Here is a 24,191-nt window from a genome sequence, read left to right on the forward strand (position 1 = left end):
CTTAAAGTTTTAAGTAAAATGATCAAATTCCTAAAAAACTATAATTTACAAAAAATGACAGAATACATCTATTGAGTCTATATCTATTTTTTTAGCCTGAATCTCTAAAAACTTCAAACCAGTGAAATGTGATAAAAATTTAAGAAAGACTAGCAGTCTTGCATAAGCTCTTCAATAAGAAAACCAAAAAAAAAGAAACTCTTTCTCTTCTCCCTCATTCTCTTTTAACACACCCTGAACCTGAAACTTGGTAAGGCTATATTTTAAGGAAAGTGCGGGAGGAAAGGGGAACTTTGCCAGCTATGTCTGCTGAACACAAAGGTGAAAATACAACAAAACCAAGTATTATGAAAAACAAGCAAACAAACAAAAAGGAATGCTGCACACCACAACCAGAGAAATGTACACTGGAAGACAGACATAGAGGAGAATGTGACAGCACCATTATTCTATGTATTTCAATGGGGGAAATAACTATAGAGAGAACAAAATTGAACTGTGATGTATTCACACCACTGACTAGAAACAATGAAAATCTAAGTAATGATGACTGTGTGTAATGCTTAACTTTGTGTGTCAACTTGGCTGGGTCATGGTGTCCAGATATATGGTCAAACATTATTCTAGACCGTTCTGTGAAGATATTTTTAGGAGTGATGAATATTTAAATCAATGAACTTTGAGTGAGGCAGACTGCCCATCCAGTCACTGAGAGTGAATAGAACAAAGAGACTCCCCACACACACCCCCACCAGAAGGCCACAGGAGAAAGCCTCGGGGATGGTCCCTGGGTCTCCAGCCCTCAGCCTACCCTATACCCTGCCAGTCTCTGTATCTGTGTGAGCCCGTTCCTTCAGTCTTTCTCTACACGCATCAGGCTGGTTCTACTTCCCTGACTACTACAACAAGCATCAAAAGGATGGATTTCAAAAACATAATATTGAACCAAAGAAAACTAGATGCAAATCATTTAAAAATGTGTCTCCAGGCCGGGTGCTGGTGGCTCATGCCTGTAATCCTAGCTACTCAGGAGGCTGAGATCTGAGGATCGCGGTTCAAAGCCAGCCCGGGCAGGAGAGACCATGAGACTCCTATCTCCAATATACCACCAGAAAACCAGAAGTGGTGCTGTAGCTCAAGTGGTAGAGCGCTCGCCTTGAGCTGAAGAGCTGAGGGACAGCACCCAGGCCCAGAGTTCAAGCCCCACGACCGACAAAAAAAAAAAAATGTGTCTCCATCTACATAAGGTCCAAACAAGCAAAACTAACCTGGGAGTGATGTGATGAGAATAGTGGGATATGGGGGGTCCCTGGAGAGTACTTGCTGACTGGGAAAGACATGGAGGCCTCTTCCTGACTCGCTGGATTGTTCTGTCTCCATCTGATATAAGTGTGCCTGTATTACAAACTTTCCAAAGGTGATGCTATGTGTACTTTGCTGTACGTAAACTTCATTTTGTAAGGTATAACTTTTTATTGATTACCCCTCATACCCAGGAAGCAGACACTATAAAAGGGGAGGAGTGTTAACATGGATGTGTAGAAACCAGAGCCCCATGACCGATTCGAATGTAAATTGGTGTAACGACTGTGAACAACTCGACAGTGGATATGTAAAAAATGGAAAACAGAATAGCAGGGTCCTGGAGAGAGACCTGTGGACATGGTCACAGCAGGTTCACAAATGGCCAAGATGGTGACGACGTGTGTCTCTAAACCAAAAAAAGGATTACAAAATGGGGAATATTCACTCAAAAGAAGTAAATTCTGATACATGCTCCCCATCTGGATGGGCCCTGAAGACATTATGCTAAGTGAAATAACGCTGTTACCAAAAGACAAATACAGTATGTGAGTCTACTTGCATGAGGCATCTGAAGTGAGAAACAGTAGATAGAACATCCCAGAATTCTACCAGGAATTCTGGGGCTGGGAGAGGAAGATGGGGAGCTGCCTCTAAAAGGGTTCTAGATTCCCCCCAGAAACCCAAATCCTCAGATGCTTGCGTTCCTATGGAAAGCAGTGCATGCAGTAGAGTATTTACACGCAGCCTGTGCACATCCTCCAGTGTACTTGTAATCATCTCTAGATTACTTCTCACACTGAACACAAAGTCTCTGCTATGCACACCATCCTTACGCTGTATTGTTTAGAAGAAAAAAACTAGGTGCATGTTCATTACAGATGCACTTTTTTTTACCAGAATAATTTCCATCTGTTATTGGTTGAATCTGGATGTGTGGACCTCAAAAACACAGGAAGCCAACTATACACAAGAAGTTTGCAATCCCATGGATATGTAAAAATAAAAAAATACATTGTTGGTGAAATATAAAGTATTTGGCCAATTTACAGCTGAAACTGCAGTAATCAGAATGACTGGATCTGGATGGTCTAGAAGTTTTGGGGCACTGTAGTATTTTCTTTCTTTCTATCTATCTATCTATCTATCTATCTATCTATCTATCTATCTATCTATCTATCTATCTTGATCTTGGAGGTTATGTTAAGGGTTTCTTTATTGAATTAAAACCATTATGAGCCAGGCACAGCTGGATCACGCTTGTAATCCTAGCTACTCAGGAGGCTGAGATCTGAGGATTGCAGTTCAAGCCAGCCTGGGCAGGAAAGCCCATGAGATTCTTATCTTTAATTAACTATCAGAAAGCTGGAAGAAGAGGTATGGCTCAAGTGGTAGAGTGCGAATCTTCAGCGAACAAGCCAAAAAACAGTGCATACAGTAGAGTTCAGGCCCCAGTTAAAACAACAAGAACAACAAACCCTTTTGTCCAATGCACAGTGATGCCTATGCAGTGTCAGAAGCAAGCTGATAGAGCTTGTGGTTTCTTCATGGGAAGCACAGAAGCCAGGACGACCCAGACAGTGCCCCACGGTACCCACTATATACTCATGCACCTACTGTGTGCCAGGTCCTGGCAGGAGCCAGAGATGAAGCAATCTTTGCCTGTATGCCATTCACCCTAGTTGGAAGAGATGGACAAGGAAGAATAAAACATAGGTGGCCCAAAGACAGAAGGTAGGAAAGAGGCAGTGCAGGGGAAGAGGGTACAAACAAAATCAGACCCTGACAAGCAAAGACGACATTTAAGCCAAGACCTGAAGGGGGTAAGGCAGTGAGCTGTGGCCTTTTTACTAGAAAACCATTCCAGGAGGAAGGAACAGCAAACATGAAGAGTGACAGAGGCAGAAGGGATAGGACCACCAGAGGGAGAAGGATGCCGCCTACTGGAGGATGCAGGCAGAACCCTGGAAGGTCAGAATACACTGGAGGGAAATTATAGCCCAACGTCAAGTACAATGGTCTGAAAAGCAAAGAAAGCTTAAATCTTTTAAGCTAACAGTCAATTCTAATTGCTGCCAAAAAATCTGTCTAGGAAAAAAAAACAGGCTCTAAGACCCCTGTATAGTGGATTCTGTGGTGGATGTGCGGAGACTCAAACATGCTTTATTTTACATGTGTCCATGGAACTTAACTACTTGACTGTGATATTAAACACTGAATTACAATATAATGGTCATGCAGCAAACTGTAGCATGACTGGGATTTAGGCTGCAATAAGGGCCAGAGAAAGTTAGCCAACTTGATTGTGGCAATCATTTCATGATGTGAGTATAGATCCAATCACATTATACATTTTATGCAATTTTGGGTGGTAATGGGTTTGAACTCAGGAGTTCACACTTGCTAGGCAAGCACTCTATAACCTCTGCTGCCCTCCCGTGCGTTCCAGATGCTCTGGCTATTTTGTGACGGGGGTCCCACTTTTTGCCTGGGCTAGCCTGGATGGTGACCCTCCTATTTATGCTTCCCTTATAGTTGGAATGACTGGAAACAGCCACTGCCCCAGCTGTTAGTTGAGACAGAACTTTTTACCAGAACTGGCCTGGAACTGTGATACTCCCAGATGACAGGGACAAGCCACCAGGGCCAAGTTGCAATATAAGCTGGGTAAAGGGTGACATCAAATATCACCTTCCTCCCTATCCAGATGTCAGATCTGTGTTTATCAAGTCCCCTCTGTTTGGCAGATAGATGAAACTTGTAGGGAGCCAGAAGACCTGAGAAAACTACCCAAATGGATCCAACTGTCTGACCTTCCATTCAAGAGAGGAGTTTGGCTTAAGGAGGGGAAAGCACCCAAACTATACCTGGGTACCAGGGTCATATTTCTGTCCACTTGGCCTGTGGCATTCTTGCTGGGCAAAGGCACATTCCAGTCATTAGTTCCTGACAGTGGTACCCAGCCACACACCCACAGTCCCTTGAAACTGTCCTCGGACTGACTGGGCTAAAAAAAGGCTTGATAAAACCCCCTGGGTACTGTTCTTCCAAACACAGACACTCACCAGGAGGTAGTTAGGGCTCAAGTGGAGGGGGGCAAAGTCCTAGTTTTCAGCACTTGGATTAGACCGCAAGTTAATACTGAAACGGGACGATCTGTACCTTTCTCCTCCTCCACACAACCCCTACATCCTTTTTCATCTATGCCACTTTCCCAGGGCTGCCATTATTCCACACCAGGACTCCAAGATGAAAAGATTATTATTTATTAACAAACCCACATTGACTTGTGTTGCTGTCAAAAGAGAACTAAATCCAATCATTTGTTGTTTGTGTTTTCTGATGCCAAGAAGAAGAAAAAAAAACACCACTTTTTGGTTGGCAGTGTTTCACCCCTGCTCAGACTTTCCCATATAACATCTGTGTGTTTTAGTGATTAATTTGGAAACTTCAATCTACAATTGCAGGAAAACCTCACTGACTTGACTTAATCGGAGTGCCAGGAAGACACGGAAAGGGACTGTGGTGCTGGCTCTTTCAAATGTCCATGGGAACAAGAGGGCAGAGGGTGGGGGGCTGGGTTCCTGGACAGCTTCAGCACAGGAATACCCAGGAGAGGGTGGTTATGCCCAGTGCTGCACAGTATTGAGAACGAATGTTTGCCCATTTTACTCTGCAATCAGCTCCGTCCACCCTCATCTAGATATTAATAAAATCTGATGCCTAGTTTATGCAGCCTGGATGTCAGATGATATCCTCCTCTCACTTATTATGAAGAGTTCATTACAAGACAGTCTCATAGGAGAAACCCGATCAGAGGCAAGCATAATAGCAAAGCACAGATGTTTTTAAAGTCAAACTAGTGTTTTGACATAGTACTAACTGCCCTCACCTTCCGGCCACCAGCTGACAAAGCCCCTAACTGCCAGGAGAGGCTGGACAATCCCACCAGCAGCAAGGCTCGCCTTCTCCAAGCTGCTCAACACCCTGTCACAATAAGTTAAGTCACAGAATCTTCCTGGACAAGATGGAGCTCTGGGGGCTGAGGTGCTACCCTGAGTCACAACCTTCCATTTGGGGAAGTTGCGGGCTTTACACAAGACCGGCACATGTGCTACTTTTTCTGTCCAAGAGTAGATGCCACACACATGCCTCGTGGGCAGGGGAGGGACACGAGGCATCCTGACTGGAACAAGGGTCTGGGCCTACCTCCCAGACAGCCTTCAGGAGACAGACGTGACCTCTTCATTACAAGGTGGGCCCAGTGATTCTCTCTACTGCTACACAGAGCATAGGCACTGGGTTCAATGGGCTTGGTCAATAAACAAATAGAAACTGTCCAGAAAGTCCAGCCAGATCCCATCCCTGCCCTTGCAGAACATCCCAGGTGGCCGCTGCCTAGAAATTCATAGTAAACAGTGAAAACAATTGCTAGCGTTCGTGCTTTTTTTTAATCTTGGGGATGCAGGGTTTGGAGAAGGAACTGCATTCTTATCATCTTATTCAGCATATGGTCAAGTGCTGGTTCTGGAGCTTGAACTCAGGTCTTGGGAGCTGTCCCTTAGCTTTTTCATTGAAGGCTGGCACTCTATCTTTTGAATCACAGCTCCATTTCTGCCTTTTGGTGGTTAGTTGGAGATAAGAGTTTCATGGGCTTTCCTGCCCAGACTAGCTTCGAACCACAATCCTTAGATCTCAGCCTCCTAAGTATCCAGGATTACACGTGTGAGCCACAGGCACCCGGCTCAAACAATTATTTTTAGAGTTGTTGCAAAACAGAAAGGGGTCAAAGTCCCCCTGCTGACTGATGATATCAGAGGAATGTCTCTCCTGACCCATGGCTAGAAATCAGACTTCATAAACCAGGTTGAGTGGGTGATGGATGTGGGCTGCTAGGCCACAGGAGAAACCACTTGGGAAGAGAGAACAATCTTGAAGTCAGAGATGGGGTTGGAAACACCCAAGTATAGCTGGGCACTCACATTGATAATCCTAGCTGAGATCTGAGAATGGTGGTTCAAAGCCAAACCAGGCAGGAAAGGCTGTGAGACTCTTATCTCCAATGAACCACCGAAAAAAGTGAGTAGAACTGTGGCTTAAGTGGTAGTGAACTAGCCTTGAGCAAAAGAAGCTTAGGAATGGTGCCAGGCCCTGAGTTCAAGCTCCAGGACTGGTACATGCATGCACATGCACAGACAATTAACAAGAAAAACTGGGATATTCAGGGAAGAAGCTGGAGAGGTGCCGGGAACACTATGTCCACACACATCTGTGTCTCTACATGCATGAAGACACACCTGCAAAATCCACAGAAGCCACCTCTAAGACAGGTTGGGAGAAGATAATGGAGGGTTTTTAGAAAGTGCTTGTACTCTTTTCTCTTCATGACTACTATCATTATTAATACCTCTCTCCAAACCCAAGAGCAATGTAAATAGATAATCCATAACTGGTGCTCAGTAGGTGGCGCTTGTGAGCAGTGCTCCAGCGCTCCATCTCCAATGCCATTATATGGTCTTTCCGTCAGCACAGAGCAGACCTAAGACAGCTGGTGAGTAGGTATTTGCGCAAGTCAAGCTCCCAGGCTCTCTGCTCTCTTGCTACAGTGATAGATAAATGAGGAGTTGTCCTCAATGGGCCCCCACACTGAGCCTAGATGACACCATGCTGAAGTCCCTCCCTGTGCTCTTCAGGCTCCTCTGGGGCCTTTCCATAGCATTGACTTGGGACAGACTTGGGTGGCTGGCTGCTGCAGGGATAAGCATCAAGTCTTTAAGACCTGGCTCATTTAATTAAAAGCACAGCAGGAATTAGTACTGTGTACTGAGCAGACAGCATGCGTTTTTATCATGGAACATCCTTTTCCTTAGCGTGGTCTGATGAGAACCCAGACAGCATCGGGAAATAAGAAGCATCCCAAGTTGGTGTGTCTGGCTAGGACCAGATATGGTAAAGCATGCCCAGCTGTCTTGCACCAGGGTGCTGGAGGCCGGCTGAGGAGGTACGGGGAGACACAACTGATAATGAGGCATGTCTGAGAAAACCTGCTCATGTCTAAAGAGTCATTCTAAGAACAGAGAGAGAAGGGAGGGAGGAGAAGGAAAGAGAGAAAAAGAGGAAGAAAAGGAGGAGCAGGGGAAGAGACCAGGGAAAACCTAACAAACCTCATCCTTTACTTTTCAATTATAAGACTTTATTGTGGGTTTTGGTGGTGGTGGTAGTGGACGCTATGATTCTGGGGTTTGAACTCAGGGCCTTGAGCTTGCTAAGCAAGCACTCTACAACTTGAGTTACTCCTTCAGCCACCCCCCCCTTTTTTTTGCACCACTTACCTTCCAGAGAGGATCTTGATTTATGCCAGGGCCAGCCTGAATTGCAAGCCTCCTATTTGTTCTTTCCTTTGTTAGTGGGACTGCAGGTGCCTGCCACTGCACCTGGCCACTGATTAGGATGGAATCTCATACACTTTAATGAGCAGACTAATCACGAATCAGAATCCCCCATCCCTACCTCTCAAGTAGCTAAGATCATACCCCACCTTGAATATTTTAAACCACATTAGCTAGGAAGCTTAAGGTTTCTTGCCATGGTCTACAACAACGATTTTATACTTTACAGTTCATGGAGCTTTTGTAGTCAGTGTTATTTGAGCTTTAGCTTTCAAAGCAGTGTTCAAGTTTTTTAGTATTTTCAACTTTACAGTATCATTTCACATTAAACACACTAATTTCATTCATTAATAAAGTCCCCATATACTATGGTGAATCTATGTCTTATTCTAGGCATTTGGGGAGTGCTACACACACACACACACACACACACACACACACACACACACACGCACGCACGCACACACGCACGCACACACACACAAACACTATTGAGGTCACTTTAAAGCCATAGATCTCATTGACCTGAAACAATTTATGTAATTTCTGAAAGTGCTAAAGTTACACAAGGGAAAATAGGCATACTAGCTAATGCACTCCAAGGAGCAGAATTTTCATTTTTGTGATGCTTTTACTTCCACTGCTCCACAAATACTGAGGAAGTGTCTACAAGTGGCCCTGGGCACAGGATAAAGCAACACAGGCTCTATCATCATTCCAAGTAAATTAAACCTCTAGCTCTATCCAGACTTACTCTGAACCTGGAATTCTTCTCAGCTCTTTGGACCAAACAACAATCCCAGGAGGTAGGCACTTGCCTGTCCCACTTTGCATACAAGGAGACCAAAGCAGAGTAGTTAGGTACTTCTCCCAGGTTACATTATTTCAAGATTGTTCTGCTCAGCGAAACTCAGTGCCTAGAATTCAAACCCAGTACTGCCTAAGTAAGAAGAGTGGGCATACACAGGTGTACGTCCCCACACCTGCACCATATTTCCACCCTCAGCAGAGCCAGGAAATCAGTAAGACTAATAATCAGCAGAAAAAACAAACAAACAAACTTGTAAGTGGGTGATCCTGACAACACAATCCCTGTGCTAATTAGAAGGGAAAACAAAGGAGGGATAGAAAATAATTAACAGGAAATAACTGAAATGAACAAAAATAAACAAAAATGAAATGGTGACCTGATATTAACCCTCAGGCAACACGTTCACTAGCCTTACAATGAGATTCCTGATATAGACCAAGTACATATTTTCCTGAGCAGTTCTGCCTCAGATGCTATCATCGAGGCTTGCTGCATTTTCTTCTGCAACAGGCGCCAGGGTCACTGTCCAGCATTCAAGCTTTCCACATCCTGCTGACCTCATCCAATATTTAGTTTGATATCTACATTTTGGATTTAGCCATTCTACAAGAGGGATACTGATACTAGTGAACCCTAAATCACTTTTCAACCATTTGCAGGCCAGTTCATGAATAGTCACACAGTGACATTTTTGCCAGGCAGCCTATCTTTAGGGGCTATATAACGGAGTTTTCCAGACTGCTAGAGCAGCTCATTTGAGACCCACAGGTCAGGGTGCCTCAGAGAAGCTCAGATGTTTAAATCCCCTAAAACCTTGGATCTAGCCCATGACACCATGTCTACAGGGACTGAGCAGGGATAACTCTGAAGTTACCTCAGGCAGGAGCTCCCGTGTGGGCGGTCAGTTCCCTCTCTGCAGTTCTGTCAACCTATCTACCAGCATAAGTAACCTAGTTAGAACCTAATACTGCAAAGCCTTCTCAGAAAAGCCCTATTACCTCTAAAATAAAGTGTTTTCATTAGTTCTTTCATGTGTTTGTGGAGAAGCTGGGGTCCCCAGCTGGATTCTACCCCCAGACGGGTCTCATGCATGCTAAACAAAGTTCACCCTGTCTTCTCTTCGTATTTCTTTATGTTGATCCTTTGAGTCATATTCCAAATAACCTGCATCAAATCAGAGTATGTGGCAGAAAATTACACAAACTTATACGGAGGCATAGTTGAGTAGGAAAGTCTCCCGTTGAAGAAGTCTCCCTTTTCCGTGGACCTCACAGCCCACCAACAGACAGCGTCACCTGCTGCAGGGCAAGCGCCATCACCTGGAGCCTCGCTTACTTGCCTCATCTTCTGCTCAAAGATGGAGGAGTGTGCCTCAGATTCAGAGTTTAAATTATCAACTTATTCTCTGTGGCACAAGGTATGACTTGTCCCTTCCTGTCTGACGTCACCACCTGTGTCTGATGCCTAAAAGAAAGTCTAAGTCAAGAGGGTGGACCCACTGCAGAACAGAAGGGAAGTTACTCCCCCTGGGGGTGACCACTGGTCTCTCAGGCTCTATCTGGGCAAAGCTTCCTCTGTCCCCTCCACTGGCCAGGAGACCTTTGGGCAGCCTCTGGGGAAGGCCGGCTTTCCCTAAGCATTTCCATTTCCATGTACTCTGGCTGGCTTTGACTCTTCATGGGTCCCTGGGACCTGTGCCCTGGGTTCTTTTGTGTTGAGTGGGAATGGAGAGGCCCTGATCCACTTAGACTAGAGTCCTTATGAAAGGAAAAAGCTCCTGTCTCCATGTGAGAAGTCAGCAGGAAGGTACCAGACTTCAGGCCAGGAAGAGGCCCTCATCAGACATCAGCCATGGTGCATCCCAATCTCAGATTTCTAGCCCTTAGAACTGAGAAAATAAATGTCTGCTGTCTAGCTGCCTGATCTGAGGTATCTAGTTATGGCAGTCCCAGATAACTAATAAAGGGATGAAGGAAGACAAGCTATTGTTATGTGGAAGGGAAGAATCCAAGATTAGTACTCTGAATTAAATAACATTTTTGTCTTCTAATTCTAAATCCAGGCCAACCTCAAATGCCTCTCTCTACGGTGTTAATTACGACTGCAGTGGGAATTTCATGCTGTACCCGCCAAAATTAGTAACAATAGGAAAAGTACTGAGCCTTTCCAGCCTCCAGAGGGTTTCATGTCTTGAGAAAGGTGGTTAATGATCGCTTTTGGTGCCTCAGGGACACTGGATCACAGCTGTACCCCTTCGTGAGGCATTGTAGATTACATTGTGGAGGCCAAGACTGTATCCTTTCAGGTAGTAGAACCTAAGGAGAAAATAAACTAGAAGAAAAAAAAAAGATTTTTTTGTCACTGCTGAGGCAGGAACCTGGGGCCTCGTGCATTGTGGCTGACCTCCCCACCCCGATAAGCACTATGCATTAACGATGTTTATAAGGAAAAACACAGGTGGAACAAGCATCTCCAGGGCCTCAGGCTTCGTGGCAGGCCACTCCTCCAGGGGCTCCTGCACATCCTGTCGCCGTCCTAGGAGCAGAGCACAGCCGAGGCGGGGGTATCAACCTGGGATTCAAGAATTCAGAGAGTGGTGGGCTGGGAAGGTGGCTCAGTGGTAGAGCGCTTGCCTTGCCTGCCTGAGGCCCTGGGTTCGATTCCTCAGCACCACATAAGCAAAAAGAAAAAAGCCGAAAGTGGTGTTGTGGCTCAAGTGGTAGAGCACTAGCCTTGAGCTGAAGAGCTGAGGGACAGCGCCCAGGCCCAGAGTTCAGGCCCCACGACCGGACCCAAAGAAAAGAATTCAGAGAGTGGGCTCTCTGCTTGGCCCGGAGGGAAGCCAGGTGCCATGCTATGAGCTACAGTCCATGGACAAGGAACTGAGAGAGGCCTCCAGATAGCCATCAAGACACCAATCTCTCCCTTGCCTTCCAGCGAGGCCATAGCAGACAGTTGATTGTGACCTTGGGAGACGCAGAGGCAGATCCCCATAAACACGATCAGCTCTGCACCATGGACTAGTTTATGCCCCTTATGCACAGTTCCTTCCACACCAGAAGATAACACACTAACTGTACGGATGTCCAATCACTCTCACAGGCATTTATTTATGCAAGTCCTACTGGAAACCCCACTTCATAGGTGAAGAAACTAAGGCGTGGGTCAGTAAAATGCACCTCAGAGTCACCCTGCCCAGTGAGTGGCAAAGGGAAAATCAAAGACCATGCTAGAATCCACTATTCCCCAATGTATCTTCATGGACAGACTTCACAATTTCTATGATGACTGAAATTTAGACCAACAGGAAGTCAAGCCTTTTGCTGATGTCAAAGTTTACGTGCAGGTAATTCATATCCCACTGATGTTGTATTTTGAAAATGCTCCTGTCTTTTCCCATAAAGCACAGATGAGGCATATAATGTTATATCCATTAGTGCTCAGAGAACAGGGCAGCAGCATCCACAGGTTGGAATGGTGATTAATATATTTACAAAGGCAAAATGGTCCTGCACAACTGAATTGTACTTCAAAAGTCTGGTACTCCCCTACAACCCTTGAAATGAGTCCTAATGGCGTTGTAGAGTACATACACCCAGAGGTCTATTGAATACACGCGCACGTGCACACACACACACACACACATACACACACACACACACAGAGGTGTGTACCATTACCACTGTTATAATAAGAGCATGCATTCACAGAAGTATGCAAACCAGCCCCGTACCAACAAGCACCAAGAAGAGTGGATTGTGTCATCTGATTATGTATTTTGAAAAGGAAAGAGACAAAGAACACAGCCTGAAATATAAACACAGGAAGCAACAGTCTCCCCTTTTGCTATTCTGCTCTCTTACAAAGCCTATTTTTCTGTTCCCTTATGTAATTGTCCTAAGGTTTAAAGAGTCTGTAGTTGCAGGCAAAGTAACATTTAGAGCTACGGAAGAAAAAATAAAATTGCTGGGGCCATGTATTGCATGGCAGACTGAGCTGAAAAAGGAATCCAACGCTTGTTAGAGAGTGGGGTGGTGAGGAGGGACTTTAAAAACAACCTATGGATATAAAATCACTGGATTTATTTAAGAGTCAGAAAAGTCTAAGCCAAACTTTGCACATATGTATCCAGTGAATCTTTTAAAAATTACAACATTCTGAACATGCTCCAATAACTGAACTGTGGCACATTAAAGATCGGATCATGGAAGGGGACCTTTTGATCCATAATTTAAGTCTGAGAACCACACACTTCACCCTCATCCTAGGATGAAACCTGGAAAAAGCCTAAAGCCAACTGGATTTCCCAACTACTGCTGTCTACCTAGAATGTCACATTTTACAATATGCTACACACTGACCTCGATCAGGACCAGACCCGAACACAATCAAGGATGTACATGCTCAGGAGCATAGCCATAACCAGCGTGCTACTTAGGATCCCAAAACAATCATCAAATTGCCTTTGAATAATGTCTTGTCTATCAAGATATGTTTCTAAGAGGCCAGGTCTGAGGCTTGTCCTGGCTTGCAGCCTACATAGTGAAAGGAAAGGAAGCAGCCACTAGAATAAAGGTCCTGGTCAATTCCCAAAGGCTTAGGCTGTGAACCAAGAATCCCACTTCCAGACTTCAAGGTCATACAGCACTCCAGGAAAAGGAAGGGTCTCTAATCCCAAACCTCAATCTCCATTATGGACTCAGAAATCGAGATTGAGTTGCTAAACTAGAACTCAGTTATCAGTTCTTCCTTTATCTTTTCAAAACCATAGTGATAACAGTGTCTGGTAGGCTGAGCTGGGACCTTTATAGTTAGAACACTGCTTCTCAGTCTTGACCCACAGCCAGAATTCCAGTTCACTCTGGATTCCTGCCTGGGATTAGGCTTGGTCTGGAGTGGGAAGGCCATGGGAACTTCGCAAAGCTTCTCCGAGACTCTAATGTGTGGCTAAGGCTGCACTCCACCTGCTCAGGGGTCGCCACTAATAGGAAGAATTTAAGGTCCTTATTTAAAATGCTCTCATTCCGACTGCTGGCACTGTGTGTGCCCCTACTGGGGTTTGAACTCACTGGGCTTTTTCCGCTCAAGGCTTTGCCCCTTAAGACACAGTTCCACTCAGGTTTTGCTAGTTAACTGGATTTTCCTGCCCAGGCTGGCTTTGAAGAGCTGCAATCTTCAGATCTCAGCCTACTGAGCAGTTAGGATTACAGTTGTGAGCCACCAGCAACTGACTCAGAACTCATGGAAATACCTATTACCAATTTTAAGTGGTCATTTTTCTTTTAGAGAAAGTGAAAGTGAGTGTATTCACTAGGGGAAAAAAACAGATTTTTGTATGATTTTTTTGACTGGCCCTCAGGCAAGGCATTGTCAATCAAATATATATACATATATATTCCTGTGTTTCAGACAACCAAAAAAAGAACTTTTTTCCATTATTATAGAGAACTCTGGTACTTGGGAACACACAGAATACCATTTGAGAACTCTGAAATTTCTGGTTAGCTTGGTGACCCAACTAGAGAACCATTGCCAGCAATCCACGCACAGATAATTACTGGGTCAAAGCCTTGCTTTGCCTTTCTAGTAGAAAAACAGTTCACACAAAGAGTAATGCACTGGACTGTGTGAGGCAAATATCTGTACAAAGAGAAAATAATCTCATTTTAATAAAAGTTTTCATTCATTTGTAATAGTGTGAATCTAATGCAGCTTTGATTATTTTAGATAAACATTTAATTAACATATTCTTCATAAATTATTTGCATTACTAATGATGCTGTTAAAAAATCTCACCTATCATAATAATAAATAGTCATCATAATAAATAGTCAGAGCTTCTCAAATGACTAGTCTTTTAGCTCAATTTCTTCTTTCCTTTAAGACAAGGTTACAGAATCACACAAAATACACGAAGGAGGTGCAGATACGTCTTTTCCCAGAGCTATCTCTTCCCAGGGTGGCCCACACTGCCTTGCTAAGGCCCACAGGCTGGCGGAGCTAGACATCACCACCCAAAGGAGATGAAACCGCCTGGAGGAGGAGTGGCCTTTTAAATGTTAAGGTGCCAGGCCAAGGTTCACAAGCCAGATTGCCCCTTTTACAGGAAGGATATTATATATACCTAAGAAATGGTCCCCTGGCCGGAAGGCCTACTGTGACCTCCCATGGTTTAAGCCCCCTGGTTGCCTTACTACAGTCAATATCCCTTGGGGACAGACTGGCTCCTTAGGTCCCTACAGGACCCCATAAATGGACGGCCAGCACACAAAGCTTCCCACCCCATTCTGAAACTCCTGAGGCTCAGGATGGGCAGGGAGCGGTTCAAGTGGATGCTCCATCCTTTTCTCTCCCCAGAGCACTAACCTTAGGATCTCTTCCAACAATGAATGGCAACAGCTCCCAGTCCTGTCTCCCTGCTTCCTCTCCTGCTCACTCAGCTTTCTTCCCTATAAGCCAGGGGTGGGGAGCCTTTTTGCTGCCCATCTATCCGGCCAAATAAGGACCCAGGAATCATGTGGTGTGTGATAGAACGGCCATATCCGCTTTTCATTGGCTCTTCAAGGCCCATCTGCTTGTATTAATAAGCCTGTATTTCCATCCCTTCCCAGTTGCTACCCAGCTCTGCAGCTAGAATAACATCTGAGGGTGCCATGGCTTCTATACCCACCATGACCCTTCCCTTGGCTGCTCACTGATCCTAGCAAGCACCCCATCCAGCTCCTTCAACACCCCCGCGGGATCCCGGGGGCCTTTGCCCCAGGTCATCCTTGCTTCAGAGCTTTGGTTACTGCTAGTCCCTCAGCCCAGATCTCCCCAAGGAGCATCCTACCATCAATCAACCCCGACTGAGCTGTACAGAGGCCTTCCTGGGTCTTGATCTACAGAAGCTCCACACTGATTCCTCTCTGTGTGACACTAAGCATGCTGGGCCCAGACCCACGGCCTGCTTTTGACCCTGGATGGCTGGGACTACCTATGGACTCCCTTGCCTGGACTATTCTGCATCCTGGCTGCTTGCTCAGTTCTGCCAACAGAGCAGAGGCTCAGACACTTCTTCCCTGACCACCTTGGGCCTCCAAGTCCACATCATCCTTCAAGTCTAGAGCTCCTTCCAGGCCACCCCGCCATGGGGTTCCAGCATACTGCTTCCTCCCTTACTTCCAACAGCTAGCTGTTGCTCAGGGATGTGGTCTGAACATCCCGTGTGGATTTCTTCAGGCCTGCCTCACTTCACTAGTTCTTCAGCCAAGCATTTCAAACCAGTTTGGTGGGTGACCCTGTTAGGACCTACCAGCCACCACCCAAGGCCCTCTCCATTACATTTTCCTGCTATGTATTCTTTATATTCTTATCACTGCCATCAGTTCCAATCTTAAGTCAAAACAATTAAAAACAAAAAGCAAACTAAAACCCTGCATCAGCACTGTGAACAGTATTCTCTTGTCTTTTCTCCCCCAAAACAACAACAACAGTAATAACAACTATTTATATAGCATTTACATGGTGTAGACATAACCAGCCACCTAGAAGGGGTGTACGTGTTTGTGTGTGTGCATGCTGGTACTGGGACTTAAACTCAGAGTCTTGTGATCTTGCTTGACTTTTTCACTCAAAGCTAGTACTCTACCACTTGTGCTATACCTCTACTACCAGCATTTTGCTGAAGGTAAGAGTCTCTCAGGTTTGTCTGTCCAGGATGACTTCCAACCAGAATCCTCAGACCTCAGCCTCCTAACTAGCTAGGATAATAGGCATGAACCACCGACACCCAACTCTAGATGTAAATTAAAGTATACAGGAGGATGTGTCTGGTAGCACATGCGTATATCATACTACTTTATGATCATGTTAGTACGGAAGTGGTTTCTCAGAACCAACAATCCCTGAGGATACTAACGGTACACTGCCTCTGGAAGCACCTGCTCCCTTGCTTCTTTTCTGTGGCCCATCTGTTCCTCCCTCACTAGATCCCGAGATCTAAAACTGCCCACAAGGGCATCAATGTGAGTGGACAAATGAATGAGTGAATGCCTGCCCGCTGTCCCCAAGAAAGAATCGCTTTGTTCATGGGACCTTCTCGGACCATCTCCCTTCTTCCCTTCTGAGACCTCCACTCCCCAAGTTCCTCTAACACCATCAACTCCTAGTATATTTATACTAGTATATTTATACTTTATTGCATCTTCCCTAACAAAAGTGCCAGCCCTGAAGGCATTTTTGCTTTCAGGGCTGGCACTTTTATATTTATTCCCTTCTGTATCCTTATTAAAATGAACAGCCCATGTTTATACAAAAGCAGGTTCCGGATGTCCCCAGCACCAGGATGAATGCAAAACCACGAGTTATTAGATACAGATACCCAAGTAGAGAAGTGCAGTCTGGCATGACTTTTCTTGCTTCAGAGAAAAATAGGAAAGAGGTTAGCCCAGCAAGAAGAAAAGGACTTAGAAGAAGATGAGAAAGATCCTGATAGGTGTTGCTCTAAAATCATGTCCGAAGCTTAGGAGACCCTCGTAAATCCTTCCTGCAGGTAAACGGGCATATACAAATGATAACTAAGCCAGCAGGTAGCTCCCTGCTCCACAGTGCGCAGCGCCTTCAACCACAGCTCACTGACAGCACGCACGGACCCAGCGCCAAGCTCTCAACACACGGCTTTTCTTTTGGACAGCTGCACTCTCAATGGGGCAGCTCTCAAAGACAGGCTTCCTTCTGCAACGCCTACACCGTCCAATTTCTATTCTGCACAATAACTGAAGATTAGCAGTAAGTGCCTCCTCCCCGAGACATCACTGATTACTCATCTCTGTCCCCCCAACCTCCGAAGTGTCAAAATGGTGTAGATTTAGAGAGGGAGGGAGGGATCCATTCCCAGTGTACGAGATGTCCCCAGCGGTGGTGACAAGTCACCCCCTTCCAGGGAGCAAGATTGACTCCTGGCTAAATGTTCTAAAGGCTTCAATAACCACACACACACACACACACACACACACACACACACACACACACACACACACACACGCACACGCACACGCACACGCACGCACGCACGCACACGCACCCCATTCGACCCAAACTGGCCCACCACTGCAGAATTAAGAGCAACCGCCGATCCTCACCCAAACACCACACACTGGCTTTTCCTTCCCGCCGTGCAGATTGAGAATGCAGAGCCGCCGTCGTCCTACTTAGGAACATTGAGTCACGCCGCCAGTCAACGGCTGCTTCCTCTTCCCTATGAATGGGGTGACCACAACGAGTGGAAAAGCAGGGCCAGGGGCTCAAGCCCCAGGAGCTCCCCGGCCGCTTCGGGGGCTGAGAATGCATGCCCTGATAACTAGGACTCGGTCTCTCCCGGCCACCCCATCCGAATGGACAAACGGGGCGCCCAGGCGCGGGTCCGGGGGCCCCCAGGAGCGGGTCCGGGGGCGCTCAGGGCGGGGGTCCGGGGGCCCCCGGGGGCCCCCAGGAGCAGGTCCGGGGCGCCCAGGCGCGGGTCCGGGGGGCCCCCAGGAGCGAGTCCGGGGGCGCTCAGGGCGGGGGTCCGGGGCGCCCAGGCGCGGGTCCGGGGGCCCCCAGGCGCGGATCCGGGGGCGCTCAGGGCGGGGATCCGGGGGCCCCCAGGAGCGGGTCCGGGGGCCCCCATGCGCGGGTCCGGGGCGCCCAGGCGCGGATCCGGGGGCGCTCAGGGCGCGGGTCCGGGGGCGCTCAGGGCGCGGGTCCGGGGGCGCTCAGGGCGCGGGTCCGGGGGCGCCCAGGCGCGGGTCCGGGGCGCCCAGGCGCGGGTCCGGGGGCCCCCATGCGCGGGTCCCGGGCGCCCAGGCGCGGGTCCGGGGGCGCCCAGGCGCGGAGGAGAGCGGACCACGCTTGGGGGACGTGAAGGGGTCGCCGCCCCACCCCACCCACCCCGCCGCCACCAAACCCCACCAGCTCGGCGACCCGCGACGACGACGACGACGACGACGACGCCGGGCAACAAGTGTCCGCCCTCCCCGACGGCCCCGACGCCGGCCCACTCACCCGGCACAGGCCGTCCACGAACACGCGCGGGTCCAGGTGGCAGGCGATGGTGGCGCTGGGCAGGTCCTGCAGGTCCACCTCCTCCATCTCGCAGTCGATGAAGCTCCAGTCGCCGCCGCCCTCCTCGGCCTCGGCCGTCCTCGGGAAGGGCGCGAAGGGCCGCAGCGTCACCCCGGGCCGCGCCCGCGTCTCGCCCGCCTCCGCCGCCACCCGAGCCCGGGCCCGGGCCACGCCGTCCTCCATCCCGGCCTGCGCTCACTCGCTCGCTCGCGCCCCGGCCCGCTGCGCTCCCCCGCCGGCTCTCCCCTCCGCCGGCTCCCGGCGAACCCTCTCCAGATCGCACTGTGGCCGGCGGCGGCCGTCACCACGGCTGCGGGAGACGCGGCCTCCGTCGGTCTCGCCCAACTCCTTCCTGCGCGGGTGGGGCTCAGAAACCCGAGCGCCGCTCGGCCCGCCCAGCCCCCAGGCAGATTCAGCAGCGGTCTCTTTAAGAACGGCCCTCATTGGGTTATTCTGTCCCGCCCTTCCCGGACAGAACACCAATAAGAGAACATGATTGGTCCCACGTGATCATTATTTTACCGCCCTAAACCTGAAGCCTCGAAGCGGCCATGTTTGTTAGGGGCAAAGGCCTCTAGCCAGTGCTGCTTTTCCTGACAGCTGGTGGTGTCTGCTGAAGGACACCAGACTGGGACCTGGGCCCCTGGAATGATAACTGAGGAGGCCGAGATTCTGTGGTTCCCATGGGGTGACTTGTAGAACACAAGGCCCAAGTTTAGGGGATTTAAGCTGGATCTATTTCTGTACAGCTCTGGGGACTGCAGGTGGTTGGTTACACGCTCAGCCTATTATCAAATATAGTGATAAATAGGGATTAAAAGAGGACAGGAGAGTACTCTTTCATGTTTCAGCCTATTAGTCATTCTATCGTCTAAACACATATAATAAAAGTGATTTGTTTAAAATCACCAAAATATGTTCATTACAATAGAGGAGAGAACACATGGACCTTTGCCATTGGGAAGTTTAGTATAGAGGAGAAATACTGGGTCTCACGAGTGTATTTCTCTTCCTACAAGAAGTAAAATTCCTTCCTCATGAAAGACAACATGATACAATGAAAATGGGTTTAAATGTCAGTTTTACTGTTAATTACTTGGGTAATTAACGTTAAACTTGAATGTCTGAGTTTCTTGTCTCAAAAAAAATGAGTTATTGGTAAATCTCTGGTGAGGGCTTTAGTACATGGTTTCTGTTTAAGTACTCTGTTCTTTGGAAGATGCACAATTGGATCTGTATTGGACTCAGAAATAGGATCCCTTTTATTTAAAAATGTGTTAGTTGGGGTTTTTCCAGCACCTTAATTGTCATGAAGGAGGGAGGAGTTTTTTATTTTGCTCAGTTTCAGAAGTTTAAGTTCATCATGACATGGAGGGCATCGTGAGTAGAGACATGAGGTTCATTCACTTCAAGGTGGCCAAGAAAGATAAAGACTAGGACCAGGGGAAGAAGAATGTGAAGGAATGCCTGAGCTAGTGGACTCTCTCCTACTACCTCTTTTATTCCATCTGGGTCCCCACTCTATGGGATACAGCCACTGACATTCAGGATGAGTCTGTCCCCCTTAGGCTTCTTTAGAAAGGCCCTCACAGACATAGCCAGGACTATGATTTACTCATTTCCTAGGCAAATCTCGGTTGAGCCAAATTGAACCACGGTGTAACTGATGATTATAAGGTTTCGCTGAAACCACACCATTCAGGCGAAAAAGAATTTTTTGAGGGAGAGCATACAGCCAGCCAGGCCACAAGGCCACAAGAGATGGAGGCTAGTGGAGAGAGGAAGGGAAGGGAAGAAAGGAAAAGGGGGTGACTTCTGGTGGGATTGGAGTTAATGTAGGGAGAGGGTGGGGAGGAGGAATGGCCACAATGGATGCAGATGTGACCTCAGAGTCTGGGAACCTCCCACTATTGGAAGGACGCTGACTGGGGCAGTCCAGGGTGTAGGAAAAGGGAGGTAACTTCCCCTAGGTGTGCTGATCACCTGGATAACACAGGTGCTAGGTGGGGGCTTCTAGGGAAGGGGCCACATGTGCACCCAGGAAGAACAGTGGGATAGGGGCCATTTATCCCAGGCACACCTAACATTCCAGCCTTTTGGTAGTGGGTGGGGGGTGCTGATTCTCTTTGGCTAGTTCCTGCTGGCAAGGGGCATCAGCATTAGGGACAGAAGGCAAGAGTTATTGTTTGGTCTGGTAGAAGGCAACAGTGACTGTTCCTTGCTGGTGAACACAGTATGTGTCTCTGGATGAAATCTGGAAGAAATTACAAGACAGGGGCTAAACAATAAGAAAGATTATTAGACAGTAGCACACAAATAGCAGAAGGAAGGGTTCAGGGCAGAAAATTAAAAATTGGATGACTTGGCTAGTTCCTATCTGTGTTCCAGATTGGTGGAAAATATCCCTAGCTACTTCTGATATCTGGTGACTAGGTAGGGGAGAGGATAGTAGACTGGTTAAGAATAAGCAGTCAGAGGCTGGGTCTGGATTGGAGTGGTACAGACCTGACAGGAGGCCTTGGTAGATGCCTGGATTATACAGTATGTAGGGGAGACCCAGGAAACTGTCAAGGCTAACTGTCCTGAGTCTAAGACTCACTTTAAGTTCCTGTCCAGTTAGAAGACAGGCTCATTAACTATTTTCTTCTCATCTCCTAGCTCTGGTTAGTTTTAAAGGACAGGCACAAAGTAACTCCATTTAGTATGTGACACTATCCCTTCTTACTCTTCTCCATGATTCCTCGTTGCCAGGACTGGCTTTGTCCTTGGGATCTAGGTGCTCATTCTGGGATGGCTTGTCCCAGTTGACATTTTTGCTCATTGGTCTGGGTCCTATTTCTGAGCTCTTTTGCCCAAGGTTAGCGCGCTACCACTTGAGCCATGGCTCCATTGCTAGCATTTTTTTAGTAGTTTATTGGAGATAAGAGTCTCATAGGGACTTTTCTGCCTTTGAACTGCAATTGTCAGATCAAGTGAGCCTTTGCCACAAAACCCTTATTCCCAGTTGAAGCAACAAGGAGATCAATAGAAATAATAACCAGAGCTACTTTGACCAACAAGTACTTGCCAAAGTTTTTCCTTTGTAGGTCTGACTAAAAGCTGCAGAGGTTAAAAATCTGTAATGACAAAACTCAGTAGACATGATGAGAGTTTTAAAATAGCAACTGCTTAACTGAGTAAAGCACTTTAAGATACTACTGAAGATCAAAACCATTATCTATTAGCTCTGTATCAAAGGTGGCTTACATACTTGGAAAACACATATGAAAAACTTGACAGACTTTATAGTGCACAATTACTTTCATAGATGGACATAAAGAATAACATGCTGGGGCTGGGTAGTTGGCTCAGTGGTAGAGAGCTTGCCTCGCATGCATGAGGTCCTGGGTTCAATTCCTCAAGCACCACATAAGCAGAAATAGCCGGAAGTGGCCCTGTGGCTCAAGTGGTAGAGCACTAACTAGTTTTGAGCTGAAGAGCTGAGGGACAGCGCCCAGGGCCAGTCAGAGTTCAGGCCCCACGACTGGCAAAAAAAAAAAAAAAGAATGACGTGCTTGTTTTACATCAATTTATTAATCTTGACCTTGTTTAAAACACAGCCAACTATTTACATACAAACGTTACCATTTTCCTCTCTTTGGCCTGTAGAGCCAGATACCAGAAAGCCTTTAAAACTTTTTTTTTTTTTTTTTTTTGGTTGGTCATGGGGCTGGGGCTTGAACTCTGCGCCTGGGCGCTGTCCCTGTGCTCTCCAGCTCAAGGTGAGCGCTCTACTGCTTGAACCACAACACCACTTCCAGTTTTCTAGTGGTTTATTGGAGATAAGAGTCTCACAGACTTTCCTGCCCAGGCTGGCTTTGAATTGTGATCCTCAGATCTCAGCCTCCTGAGTAGCTAGGATTACAGGCATGAGCCACTGGCGCCTAGCTTTTAAAAAAGTTCTAGTAAAGAGACACATTAGGGGGCTGGAAATTTAGTTCATACAAATTGACCTTTGAACACTTGCTGGTCAAGTGGGGAGTCCCAGGAAAACCCACCACATGGCCAAGATCGCACACAACAACAACAACAACAACAACAACGAGTCAGGATGGTAAGAAAACTTTGTGGAGCTTTATTAAGTAAGCAAGCAAGCAGACAAGCAGCAGACAAACAAACAATCAGAAAGGCAGGGCACACAGGAAGGTACCTTCAGGAGCGACAGAGAGAGATACAGTTTTAGCTAAAAGGATTTAAGCCAGGATGGCTAGCCTTAAGAGAGAACCTAGAGGGCAGTCCCTGGGACCCCACCTTCATCTCAACTCTCAAGGGCACAAGTAGAGAGAGGAAGAGAAGTAGGGAAGGAGGGAGGGAGGGATTGAACTCCTACAAGACCCGGAAAGTTTCTAGAGGAGATGGCTTGGGAGGCTTATGAGCCAGAAGACAGACAGAGGGGTGGATGAGCAGAAGTTTAAATGTACAGAACTTCTGGCCATTTACCATTACATTAGCAGAAAGTGGAAGGTGTTTTTAGTCCTTTAGGGAAAAGGACTTCTAGAGAGCTTAGGAGGCACCCCCAAAGGAAGGAGGAGGAGGGGGAGGAAGGGGAGGAGGGGGAGGAGGAGGAGGAGGAGGAGGAGGAGGAGGAGGGGGAGGGGGAGGGGGAGGAGGGGGAGGAGGGGGAGGAGGGGGAGGAGGAGGAGGAGGAGGAGGAGGAGGAGGAGGAGGCCAAGGAGGAGGATGGCGGATTAACCCTCTGAAAGAGAAGAGAAGGGGGTCCAGCGGCTCTGACTCTGTCCCCTCCCGGGTCTCGGCACCATTATGTTAGGTTTAGCTGAAAGGAAACAGCCACATGGTTCAGGCAGAAAAGAGTTTATTGGGGGAGAACAGACTGCCGGAGCACGTGAGAGAGAGGCGTGTGGAGAGAGGAAGGGAAGGGAAGAAGGGAGAGCGGGGACTTCCGGTGGGATTGGGCTAATGTAGGGAGAGGGTAGGGAGGAGCAGTGGCCACGGTGGATGCAGACATGACCGTAGAGTCTGGGAGCCTGCCATGGTCCCAGGAAGGCTTGAGGGTCCAGGATGTAACCTCAGAGAAAGGGGAGTTCACTGCGCCCAGGTTTGCTGGTCACCTGGGTAACACAGGTGCTGGGTGAGGGCTTCTAGGCAAGGGCCACGTGTGCACTCAGGAAGAACAATGGAGAAAGGCCCATTTTTCCCCAGGCATATCTAACAATGATAATGAACAGTTTACCCCACTGACAGGCATATGCCCTGTGTAAGAAGGTTCTAGGGTTGGTATTACAATGATTGCGAGTCCCGTGCAGAGATAATTCATAAAGTAGATGAGATGTGAGGATCTAGAGAAATTGGAAGCACTGTACCTTGCTGGTAGGAAGGTACAATTGTAACTACTTTAGTAAGCAAAGGGTTAAAGCTCCACAAAGAGTTAAATGTAGAGTTACCATATGACCCAGCCATTCCACTTCTAGGTATCTACCCCCAGAGAAATGAAACTATATGTCTGGGAATATGGCTTAGTGGTAGAGTGCTTGCCTCGCATGCATGAAGCCCTGGGTTCCATACTGCATAGCAGAAAAAGCTGGAAGTAGCACTGTGGCTCAAATGGT

The 24,191-nt window shown here is 47.4% G+C and overlaps 1 protein-coding gene across 1 annotated transcript in view; it reads right to left on the reverse strand.

The window, feature by feature from the left end:
* Positions 1-18,902, reverse strand: part of Rcan1 (regulator of calcineurin 1) — an 82,469-nt gene extending 63,567 nt beyond the window's left edge. Inside the window, exon 1 of the mRNA XM_070030631.1 lies at positions 18,526-18,902. Within this exon, the coding sequence (XP_069886732.1) occupies positions 18,526-18,768 (243 nt within the window). The 5' untranslated portion in view covers positions 18,769-18,902. The remainder of the gene's footprint in view (positions 1-18,525) is intronic.
* Positions 18,903-24,191: the final 5,289 nt, after the last annotated feature.

Source organism: Dipodomys merriami, unplaced genomic scaffold (assembly GCF_024711535.1).
Source record: "Dipodomys merriami isolate MVZ:Mamm:240054 unplaced genomic scaffold, mDipMer1.0.p SCAF_2, whole genome shotgun sequence".
NCBI lineage: Eukaryota > Metazoa > Chordata > Mammalia > Rodentia > Heteromyidae > Dipodomys > Dipodomys merriami.